The sequence below is a fragment of the Apaloderma vittatum genome, unplaced genomic scaffold, assembly GCF_000703405.1.
Source record: "Apaloderma vittatum isolate BGI_N311 unplaced genomic scaffold, ASM70340v1 scaffold1000, whole genome shotgun sequence".
NCBI lineage: Eukaryota > Metazoa > Chordata > Aves > Trogoniformes > Trogonidae > Apaloderma > Apaloderma vittatum.
In genome coordinates, this window is record NW_009694787.1 from 108,442 (window position 1) to 120,074 (window position 11,633).

At 47.0% G+C, this 11,633-nt stretch overlaps 1 protein-coding gene across 1 annotated transcript; it reads right to left on the reverse strand.

Moving 5' to 3' along the window:
- Nucleotides 1-2,100: 2,100 nt before the first annotated feature.
- On the reverse strand, nucleotides 2,101-8,480 carry LOC104273426 (pentafunctional AROM polypeptide-like). Its single transcript, XM_009868766.1, has 5 exons — nucleotides 8,314-8,480; nucleotides 5,517-6,150; nucleotides 3,814-4,047; nucleotides 2,886-3,138; nucleotides 2,101-2,201 (listed from the first exon to the last, which is right to left on the reverse strand). Exons 1-5 carry the CDS (start codon nucleotides 8,478-8,480, stop codon nucleotides 2,101-2,103), a joined length of 1,389 nt encoding a protein of 462 aa, XP_009867068.1.
- Between the last annotated feature and the right edge of the window lie 3,153 nt (nucleotides 8,481-11,633).

Here is an 11,633-nt window from a genome sequence, read left to right on the forward strand (position 1 = left end):
TGTCACCGATAGCCCGTCGGTCCTGGGTGTTGGGCTTTTAATGGGGATGTGTGGTTTTGTGACTCTTCTGGGTTCAGTTTGGCTGGAACCTGCTAAGCTGCTGCGTGCCTTAGGGTCCTGACACTCTCTCCTTGGACACTTAAGCAACTCAAGCTGAAGTTTGTCTTTGTACCTCCTCCCTGTAGGTAGACGGGAGTAGGACTGCTGAGCGGAAGGACACCGACTGTTGGGCAGCCGATAATCCTGCAGTTCATTCATTTCTAGATTATCTGATGTGGAAAACGCTGTCCTTGGGGGCCTCTCATGCTCCTGAAAAGTTTGGGTCCTCATCTAGCCTCCCGTCACACTGTCCTGTTCTATCCTAGCGAAAGGCTGATGGGGAAATTGGCTTCCCTGCGAGGCGGAAAGATATTTTCCCCACTCAATGGCGGCTGTCGGGAACTGTCTGAACGAACCCATCTTTGACGGTCTGGAAAAAGGACAAAATTTCATTGATATCTTGAATTTACTTAACTCAGGGCATATGGGGATTATTCCTCTGGGAAGACGTGGCTCTGAGGATGTGCTCTTACTCTGTTTGCTGCGGGGCTCCTCGGAGAGGTCTGCTTGATAAGGTGGTACTGCCTGTGTGAAAGCCTGTCCCAAGCTACACACAGCTCTGGAGAAGGGCTGAGAAAGTAATTCTGTGTCTTCTCCAGGCTCAAGAGGAAAAGGGATTTATTATGTCAGCTCTAATCTATTCTTCCAGTGTCTTGCTATCTTTTGGGCATGTGCAAACATACACAGGCACGTGCTGTGTGCCGCAGCGGAGCCATTGTTTCAAGTTTTCCAGTTTTAATAACTTTTATTACTTCAGCAAAAACAGAAGCCAGGGCATCAACACAAACTGGTATGACATAAGGATAAAAAAAAAAGCCATAAATAATTCCAGGGTTGTTTGTTGATTGTGATTCCTTTGATTCAACCTCCAGGGAGAAGGATGACATTGCCTTTACGTTTCTCAGAGTCAGCGTCTGATATATAACCTGCTCCAGGTCTGCCAGGAGCCTCAGACGTGACACTGAGGCTGCTCGAAGATGATGAACTCACTTGGAGTCCCCTGAAATCTCCTATTTTTCACCAACTGACCTTACCTACCTGGATAAATTTGCCACGGGGAAGGAGCCCCAGCAGCCAGGTATGAGGGGGCCCATGGCAGACGCCGTGTGGGGATGCCCGGGGGTTCTGCGGGACAGCCTGGAGCTCAGCTTTGCCATAGGTAACGCTGATGCATATTGCGCCATATTTTACACTGTTGACTTGCAGGGTAAAACCACCACCAGGGTAAAACCACGTTTTGGCAGCAAGATGAGTCTTGCCAGCATGTCCTTAGTATCTAAGAATCCCAAGATGCAGGACTGCCGTGCTGTCAAGGTACAGCTCCTGTCGCGCTTCACAGCAGCGATATCTGCTGATCTGCATCTCTGAGTTGATGCCTGCACGGGGAGCGTGGTGTTCCCTCGCACTGGGAGCAGAGGCTGGCAGCTACGTTTCTTTCTTGTGTTAGTCTGAATGAGCTGAGAAAATAAGAAGTCAGGATGCCAAAACCAGTGGAGGAGATATCCCGCTTCAACTATTTTATAAAGCATGGAGATTTTGTGCAGTGCCATCAGGGCGCCCCGCTTCTTTTATATGGTCTATGAGCCAGATACACCTACTGATTTCAGGGATCCAGCAACAAGCAGTGGTGGGACAGAGCTGTGCAAGGCCGTGGCAGCCCCTGGGTTGGATTAACCAAATGAAAGGATAAATGCCACTCGCTTCTCCCCAGAGCAGACGGCTTGCTCTGAACTACGCAGTGGCTACTTGGTGGTATCACTTCTGAGTGATCACTGCATAAGCACTATGTAGATCTAATGAATTCCCTTTCAAATAGAGCAACTACAAGAGGTAAATCAGATCAAATGCGAATATTCTTCTTGTTCCACACAGCTCGGACATGTATGTGGTGTCACAGGTACTGCAGTATTTATCTTGCTTAAAATTCCATCCTGCCCGCTAGCTTAGGATGTTGGACAACTCCACGCGTGGGGCAGGACCGTCAGCTCAGATTTGCAGCTCTCAGAGGGCCGCTGGGTCTTCTTCCAGCACTGTCTTGCAGTCGCTGACCCACAGCTTGTATGCTCTTTCCAGGGTTTCTTCACTAGTGTCATTGAATATCTCTGTAAAATAAGACTTGTAGTTAATTGGACATCACGAGGAGATTTTCCTGCTTGCATACACTAACTCACTAGGGGGGAGAGTAGCTCTTCCAAACAATTTATGAGACTGTTTTCTCGTGAGTTTGTAGAGACTGAGCTTCATGGAAATATCTGCGTGGATACTGAAGCAAGAGATCACAACCTGGTCCTATGCAGTGCTATGATAGGGCTTGTGGCATCGTTTGTTTTGGTTGGTTTTGTTTTTTTTTTAAATCTTATAACTAAGAGTATTTTGCTCCAGCTATTAAACAGTTACTGCTTAGTTTCTGGTTACTAGTCCTTATTAAATTCTTTTTGCCGGGAATTATTTAAGAAATATTTTCAAGTAAAACAAAGGAATTGTTTTTCCCTTGTGACATGGTTGGTGTGTCTGCCAGAACACTACGTGCAAGCTGTCGGTTTGCAACCACGTTTTCAAGGCGAATTAGTCAATCGCAACGCAATCGAATGAGACCTCAGTCTAATCCAAAGGACCCGGTATCTTAACGGGCTGCTCGAGATGTTGAGAAAAGCACGAGCAAAACCAGAACCATACAACCGCAGAACCGCAGGGTGAGTTTTCCATCATCTCGCTGTGCCGGGATGCCCACTGCCCCACCAAGCACTCACTCCTGGGAGCTCCCTGGTGTCCCTCTCCTGCAGTACCTGCGACCCCAAGACCGGTGGGGAGAGGCATCCGGGTCTGTCCCCCGCTGTGTTTCAGGCGTTCCGTCAGGGCTGTCTTGATGAGGGGCCAGCTACAGCCGCCGTGCCAGACGGGCAGCTCCAGCCCCCTCATGCACTGGATGATCTGCTCCTTCTCCTCAGCGGTGATGAGCCCCCGCGTGTGGGCCACGTATGTCATGAAGGCCATGTCGATGTTCACGGCTTCACCATGCATCAGCGATGGCAAAACCCTCTGAAACGCGTGGAAAATTGGGATTGACAAATAGTAAATAAGTAGGTTTTTCTTTTCTTTTAAAATACTTGTGAAATTTGACATTGGACTTGCAGCGGTAGAAGTACAGATGTCCTGGATGTTAGCAACTCATGATTTATGGGTTGCAGAGGACAATCTCTTTTACAGGTGATTAATTGCATGTAAAATCTCCCTTGGCAATCCAGGATCTAATTCTTCTCCCATTCAAATTACTGATGAGGAACACCACAGGATGGAGAGAAGAGCTCTGAATTTTGCATAAGGTCTAGTCCTCCCACCTTATTCCTCAATGACTATTTCTCCCCAGTTAACACAGGCTGTGGTCTCCACACCTCTGCACTATTGTAGCTCAGGTTGGTGATTTCTAATGGCTTCACTGAAATCTGGTCACATTTGTGCTTTGGTAAATGCCTGTCAAGAAGCAGTAACTGGCCTGAAGTCTGAATAGGAAGTACGGGTGGATGTGTGGGGGAAACAGGGCAGGGAAAGGGGTCTCCTTATCCCACAGGACAAGGCTGGATGTGTTGGGTGATCTGAAGTAATGTGCAAATCTGGAGTTTAGCTCAGCTCCTTTTGCACAAAATCTTCACGTTGCTGATTGAAAACTTTCTTTTTTTGTTAAACATTTGTCAAAATATAAATTCTGTCACTCACCATTTCCAGCTCTGGGCTTATAAGGTGACCAAAATCAACCAGTCTGTCCAGGTCGTCTTCCCAAAGGTTGGGTGCCAGCTCTTCCAACATGGTTTCAATGGCAATCCTGGTAGTTTGCAGTGCAGCATCCCTGTGGTCAGCAGAGCCACTGTAGGACTGGAACTTGGTGTCCAGCAGGTATTTCCCGTGAGTCTTGAGCAGGTCAAACAGCCCTTTGTGTTTCATGAGTGCCATCTAGGGTAGAACAGAAGATAATTATGTGATCTTTGTATGTGCTGTTGAAAACTTGAGTGTTTCAGTAGACTGAATATTGTGTTATACCCTATCAAAAAAATACCTACACACTTGGTGTATGAGCAAGTTCTACCTCTTCATTGTGCAAAAGTCTTTCTGTAAACACAGTTCCTGGTTAGCATGAACATGGGACTGTAGGAATAGGGAGGATGCACCACTTTGGTGTATACTTTGGTGTTTAGGAAATGTGACCCGCTGGTGTTACGCCTGTTGTTGGCTATGGTAAGAGAAAAATGTGTGCAAAAGGCAGCGTGAAAATGCTTGGTGTGGCTCTGGTAAAATGGCAGAAGTGATGGGAGCACGAGTGGGCAGGTTCTCTTGCTACCGGGTGACCTGACTATGCTGTGAGCTTTCTACCTGCTCCAGTAGCTCAGCAAACAGTTTGTGGTGTGATTTTGGCTATTTGTGCACCTGGCAGGGAAGTCAAGACTCTCTCAGCTTGAATGGCAGCCATCTCCAGGATGGAGACTGAATGGTGGACATTCCCAGGATAACTCATCTAATCCTTGGAATTGCTCTTTGGGCAAGGAAAGGTGGGAAAGTGCTACAGTGTGGGCAATATGAGGGTTCAGCATTGGTTTTGTTATTACAAGAATATATATTTTCACCCTCTGACTGGGTCATTAGCCCCCTCCTTGCAATGGAGAACGGTAACGTGTGGGTTTCCTGGTGACTGCCAGAAACTTCCAGGTAACCTGGGGAGTTCCCATTATGCAGGCACTGAAAAAAGCTACTGACAAACCCATCTCTAATATGCCTGAACTCTGCTTTATCAAAAATGTTCAGAGCTCTTCAGGCACAAAACCATTTACTCTCCAATTCTTGGGTGATTTTAGAAGTAGAATTTGTCTCGTAGGAGATTGATTGACCACACTCAACCCCATGACATAGAAGCAAATGATCTTGCAGATTATTAATCCCTAGTATAATGAACCTGAAATTCTCTGCCAGCGGTTCATTTTAGAGTGCTACGGATCAGCCTCAATGGGAAGATGCTTTCTTCCCTGGTTGTGCTGTGTCTGTCTGGCCTTGAGTTTTGGAGTTCTCTCTGCAGGGTTAGCACTAGGTGCTGCGTGTAAGGGATATTTTACCAAGTTTAGCAGCTGGAAAAATACATATAGGCTCAACGAGAGTTAAAAGTCCCCCTTGCAACTAGATATAAGAAAGACATTTTTTATGAGGAGGGTGGTGAAACGCTGGCACAGGTTGCTCAGAAAGGTGTTAGGTGCCCCATCCTTGGAAGTAGTCAAGATCAGATTGGACGGGGCTCTGAGCAACCTGGTCTAGTGAAGGACATCCCTGCCCGTGGCAGGGTGGGGATTGGACTAGATGACCTTTAAGGGTCCTTCCAACCCAGACTATGATTCTAGGATCTCAGTTTTGAAAACTGCAGTTGCAAAAGTTCATACCTTTAAAATTTCACCAAGGCCGTTGGAGATGTGCCGCCGAGGGATGCTCTGAATGAAGGATCTATCCAGGAAACTAGCTACTGGGGGGGTGTAGCCACCAATCTTGTTCTTACATTGCAGGAAATTCACTCCAGTCTTCGCCCCTACACTGGCATCAACGTAAGAGAGGAGGGTTGTTGGGACCCGAATGTAAGGGGTACGTCTTCTGTAGAGCGACGCGGCTAGTCCTACGATGTCCAGGCAGACGCCTCCACCGATGGCAATGATGGGCTCGGTTCGCCTGTCGATGCTGAAGTTCTGGACTTCTTGCAAGATGTTCAAGACCAGATCCATGGATTTCGTTTCTTCGGTGGTAGGCAGGGCGAGGATTTTGTGCTGAACATTATTCTTTTCAAAGTATTCTCTCACTTTAGAGCCATAAAGTTCATCAACAACTTCATCAATGACAATAAAGCGCCTCAGCTTCTTTTTTCTGCTAGTGGCTAGCTCCAGTTGCTGGGGGTCAGTTATGTGACCCCAGAGCAGAGTAGTGTTAGATGGATCCAGGATATCGTACGTTTCTACCACTTTGTAGCAAAAGTAGATGGGAGCTTCAATTGTCCAGGAAATTCCACCTTCGGAGATGCATTCACCTCTGGCAACAATCAGAAACATGGTTTGATATCACTATATTCCTCTTTTGTGCTTTGGATGCCTGACCTGGTTTAAGTCCTAACTGTGGGGTGGGGTATGTGGGGTCTCCCACCTGTGCACTGCAAAAGTGTGGGGCTGCCAGGGTGCGTGCTTTCCTGGATGTCAGGGCTCAGCTGCTTTAGGACTGGAGAAACCCTCCCATAACTTAATGCACAGCCAAATGCCTGAATTTCTACATGGGGATAAGAAGGTGGAGAACAAGAAGGGTCGGAGCATGTTATTCGTGCTGGAAGTTGAAAACCCCCAACCAACCATTTCAGCTTCCTAAAAGGGAAGTGGGGAAGAGATTGCCAAAATTTTCTGATTTATGGAGGGAACACCCTCTGCCCAGTATATCTGGGTGGCAGGAGTTGATGTATTCTTGTCTATCTACACACAGCCCCACAGCTCCGCACAAAACAGTGTTTCTATAATGCTCCAGCTGAAACAGTGGATCTCTTTACCTCAAAACAGGTTTGATAGAAGTAGGAAGTATTCCCAGATGAGGAAAGAAAATTGTTTGAGAGTTGAGAAAGATTTCCATATTGGAGTTTTAAAGGAGAAATAAGAGCCTACAAAACCAGCATGTGGTATCTGCCTAAAATAGTGAAGAAGACAGCCCTGCAACCCTGTTATTATTTCTGTGGGGCGGGGGGATCCAGGCTTTTTTAGTTTGTTGGAAGTCAAGATAGGGAAGTTAAAAAAAAAGACAGAAGGAAACTTCCAAATGTATTTTATGTAAGACCTCATTTTGAGTTGCAATTGAGGAAAAATTACAAGTTTCTGTAAACCTGTGTTTTGTTTTCTGAATGAGCAGATGGCTTATTGGATAATCAGATTTCAGTACATGCCCAATTCCTTTCCACATGCCTGAACTTTCTCTTACAGGTCTAAAAAGATGCTTCTCTGCTCTCTTTACCAAATTGCCTCTAAGTCTGGCCGGAACATTTTTAAGTGTTAAAGAAAAACAGCGAGGATTTATACCTTGCAGAAAAATTTCTTCTGGGCTTTTAAAATGCACTATTACAAAAAGCATCATTGTGTGCACTTTAATACACCAAATATATACCTTGTAGCTCTACTTTGTGTGCATCCATCTCTGGCATGTTACCCTTCTAAGAGACAGGATGGGCTTGAATGTTCTTTGGTGAAATCAGTTTTGGGTGCCTGATGGCACAACTAGCACCCACTGCAACCCCTCTGCTGTATGAAAATAATGAATTTGAGGCTGAACATATCCTTGTTGTTGAAGCATATGTCAGCTGAAGATATTTTTCTAGGTGTGCTCTGGGCCCTTGGTTCATCCTCCTATTGACTGAGGTCCGGCAGACTGCCTTTGGGTCTGCTGGAGTCCTGTCCTACCTGCTGCAGCGCTGCCTGGGCGAAGCTCATGCAAGGTCTTTTGGCGACCTCTGAGATCCCTCTGATACCTGGCTGAGAAAAGGGTTAGTCTTTTGATGTTAAAACAAGTGCTAAAAAATTTCTGATGTGCAACAGCCATACTAGGGAAACCTGCCTCACAAATGGGGCTCCATGTGCTCATGGAAAAAGGGTAATTAAAAGATTATTAACTGGAGAGATGTAATACCAACAAAGAGTTGGATGTATTCCTGTGGGAAATTTGTGTCTCTTCTCTGTCTGAATCAGCATTGGGTGACTTCTACATTTTGAGAGATGTGTTACAGCTTTTGCTCCTCTCAGCGACCTACTGCGGTTTTTTTTCCCATCTAGGCATCTCATTTATCTGCAACCATCTCTATAAATGCAGTCTTCTCCCATGCCTGTACATGAGCTTTTGCACACAAAGACTTAATGTATATACAGGGAGAAAAAAGAGCCCAAGACACATCTAGGAGCCCCTGCATATTAAAGAAACTTCTCATTGAGGCTGTCGATAAAATTCCCTCTGTAACTCAGAAGAAGAGCAAATAGCTGTGCTCTCATACTGCACGTGTGCTAAAGCTCACTTTTAGAGGGATGTACACGTAATGATGGGTTTAAGCTGCAAGGGCACACCAGGTGGTTTTTCCATCTGAGGTGCATCCCACCAGGGAGACTGCACAGTTTGGCTAACCAGAGCCATCCAGCACAGTCACCAAGGGGCAACGTGAGCTCCTATACTTACATTTTTGCTTCAGAGAGAGTTATCTTGTCCTCGCAGTTGGAAAGGGCTTCTCCTTTCTTGATCCGGCACCACGTGCTCTTGACTCGCACCAGCTGGAAGTCTGTCTGCTGAGGCTCCTGGGGCACGGTGGCCGGGGCCGCTGGAGCAAAGACTTCTGACACCGGCATGCTTGCAGAAGGCAAAATCTCCCTGTTAAGAGATCTTCTGTAACTGGGTGCCTTTGAGGTGCTTTTTAAAGGTTCCAGGTTGGAAGGGCAGGTCTTGTCTACATGGGGGAGACGAATTACAAAACTAAGATTATCTAATCTGGGATGTGCGTTAAGGGTGGTAGGAGCATTTGAAGACATGTGCAGGTATCAGGATGGGGTTGTATAATCAGCTGGTTTTATAATGCTTGAGAAGAACAATAGGAGTGCATATATTAACTTCCAACATGATGCCCTACAGCAAATTTAAAGTTATGAAAGGCAATTTGTGTGATTCTCCACGACGTTCAGGAACCTCCTTTGCTGTGCGGAGCCTCTGATCTGGCTGCGGCAATAACGTGCTCTTACGGGGTGAGACGGGAACGGGGGCACATTGACACCGGCTGGTTAAACCTCTTTTGAGCTCACGTTCCCGGGATTCTCTTGAGTGGAGGGAAAGAATGATTTTTTTTTTCTAGTTGTTTTTAGCTGTTTTAGTGAGTTGAAACAAATAATAATCAGAGAGTTTATCTCCTGAAGGGCTGCTTGGGGGATGAGCTGAGTTGTGATTTGTTTGCCCAGCTGCCTGTGGGACTCTGAGATGCTGAGGTTTCCCTGCGGTGGAGTGTTGTTGGGGTCAGCAGGGTGGTCCAGACAATTGGAGCCTTGATGGCTTTTCCTTTGGGACCCTTGGATCCTGTGCTTTCCTGCAATTATTACCTATTTGTCCTGTTAAGACTATGCCAGATGCCCAGAACGTACTCGGAGAGCCCACCTCCTTGACCCAAAGGGACTTTGACCCTGTGGGGTGGGCTCAGCCAAAAGGATGAATTCTCCTTCTCTAGGAAGGAATGGCATGGTGGGAGCTAGCAGGGGGAGCCCGTGGCAGTGGCCAGCACCCTGCTCCCCAAGTGCCTGAGGGATGCCCAATTCACCTTTCCGTATGATCTTCCAGCTGGGGCTTTCAGAGGCCCCTGGGCTCCGCTTGCCACACCAAGCATTCTCTTGGCATATGGCTCTATGTGCCTTTGATTTCACCAGCAGCGCCTGAAGGTACAAACCCGTCTTCTTGGCCATGTTTCTGAAAGCTGTCCTTGTTCAGAAGCAAAGATCAAAAACTGGCACAAAAACAGAGGCTGGAAGAAATGATTCTCCCAGAGCCCATCAGACAAGACTACTTAATTGCACCAAAGGCTTAATTGCAGCCAAAGTCACCTAGAAACCTAGAACACTTATCTTAAAATTAATTTTAGGAGAAAGCTACAAGAATAAACTCTTGACGCCATGTAGCCCTGCTCTAGGAAAGGTAATAATTCCTAACATCTAGCTCTCACCGCTGGCTTCATCTCCAGATGGCGAAGAGCTTTGCAAAGAGGACAGGCCGTTATGCCCATTTTACAGAAGAGGAAAATAGTCACCAGAAGAGAAGTAACTTGCCCAAAGTCACCTCCAAATCTAGTGGAGAGGGAATTAGATGGCATACTAAAGCTCTTAGCCTGTTTACCAAATACTCATCTGAAATTTTAACTCCCAATCCAAACACAATTTGGATTGCTTTCTGCAAGGACTGCAGGTCTTAGGCAGTTTGTTGTTTACTAAATCGTGAAATGGAATAATCTTAGGTATGCAAGGAAGTCTGTCCTCTTCGTCTTATTTGTTTTGATTAATAGCAATCCACAGAGCATTGGCACTTACTTTATTTGCTTTTCTTTTATTCTTTTGTCCTGTGCATTTACTTATTTTCCATTTATACTTCTATGTCCTATCCTGGGGGCTTTGAAATATTTTCTGTTTCATTTTCAAAGTTGACAAATTGACTTCCTAATGGCTGTCTGCTCGCCAGAGCCTATGAGTGCCATGTCCTTGTACCATCCACCCCACGGAGGGGCTGCCAAGAGCCTTGCAATGAAGACCTGCTCCCCACAGCCTCTCCACCTCTTCTGCCCAGCCCTGGGCTCTCAGCATGCCTTGCAGGTACGTTGAACCGGTACTTAACTGAACAAGCAGAGGGAGATACATCCCAGAGGTGAAAGATGCTGTTCTGGTTATGGAATAGTCCATGTTTCCTTATTAACTTCAGTTTGTGTTTCATCTGCATGAAGAGGAGATGGCCAGCTGACCTCGGCTCCATCACATGCTCTTTAATTACTTTGCTTTAATTTGTCGCCAGCCCTTTCCGCAGCCACACTGCTGTAGGCCAGCTTAGGGTCTTGGATACTTTAGGTGTTCCCACTTGTTCCTCCTGACGTCTCCTCTAGCCAGTGTATTCCTGGGACTGTTTCTGGGGGTGCAGGTTAACTGATGCCCGTGTGACACAACCTCCCCCAGCCTGTGCAGAGAGCTGACCTCCAAGCTGGACCCTAGAGCAGGGATGCTCTCTCGTTTGGCTGTGCAGGACAGTGGTGACTTCATAGCTGTGGGCTATTTGTAGGTAGTCTAGGGTTCAAAGTCCCGGGATGTTTTTGTCCTCATGTTTTAGCTGGGACATGTCTGTGCTATGTAACCAGAAGGTTATGAAACTGCTGACTACCTCCTTGAAAGCCAGCAGCTTCCTGAGGTCAGGATGTGAACATTGCTCTTACGTAAAGCAAAGGCATTGAAAGTGGGCTTTTTTCTTTCTTTCTTTTTTTTTTTTCTTCTTTCATGTCAGATACTGTTGGATCTCACTGGCTGCCTGTGCTCTGGGTGGGGGCAGGCGGGTGCAGCCCCAGCCCGAGGCCATCGTCCCTGCGCAGCCTCTCCCCAGGGCTGGGGCTCTGCCCAGGTGGAGAAGCCTCGGCAGACACCTGAGCACCGACCTGCTGCTCTGCAGAGGCAGAAAACCCGCAGCAGCATCCTCTGAGGCCGGGGAACAAGAAGCAACATGCACAATCCTGCAGGTAAACTCCCTCTGTGGAGTGGGGAGCTCCGGGAGAGCTGGTGTGACAGGAGGGGACACCATGTGATGTCCCAGTCCTTGGTCGCCTGCTGCCCTGCAGAGATGTGACCTACAGGCTTGGTGGCTTGGCAGAAAGGAGAAGAGGAAGGGTTTATTGGGGTGAGGAGTCTGAGGTTAAGCACAGGAGATAGGTCTGCAGGAACCTGAAGTGGAGGGAGGAGAATGTCCGCAGTAGAAAGGGATGGATGGGAAGACGG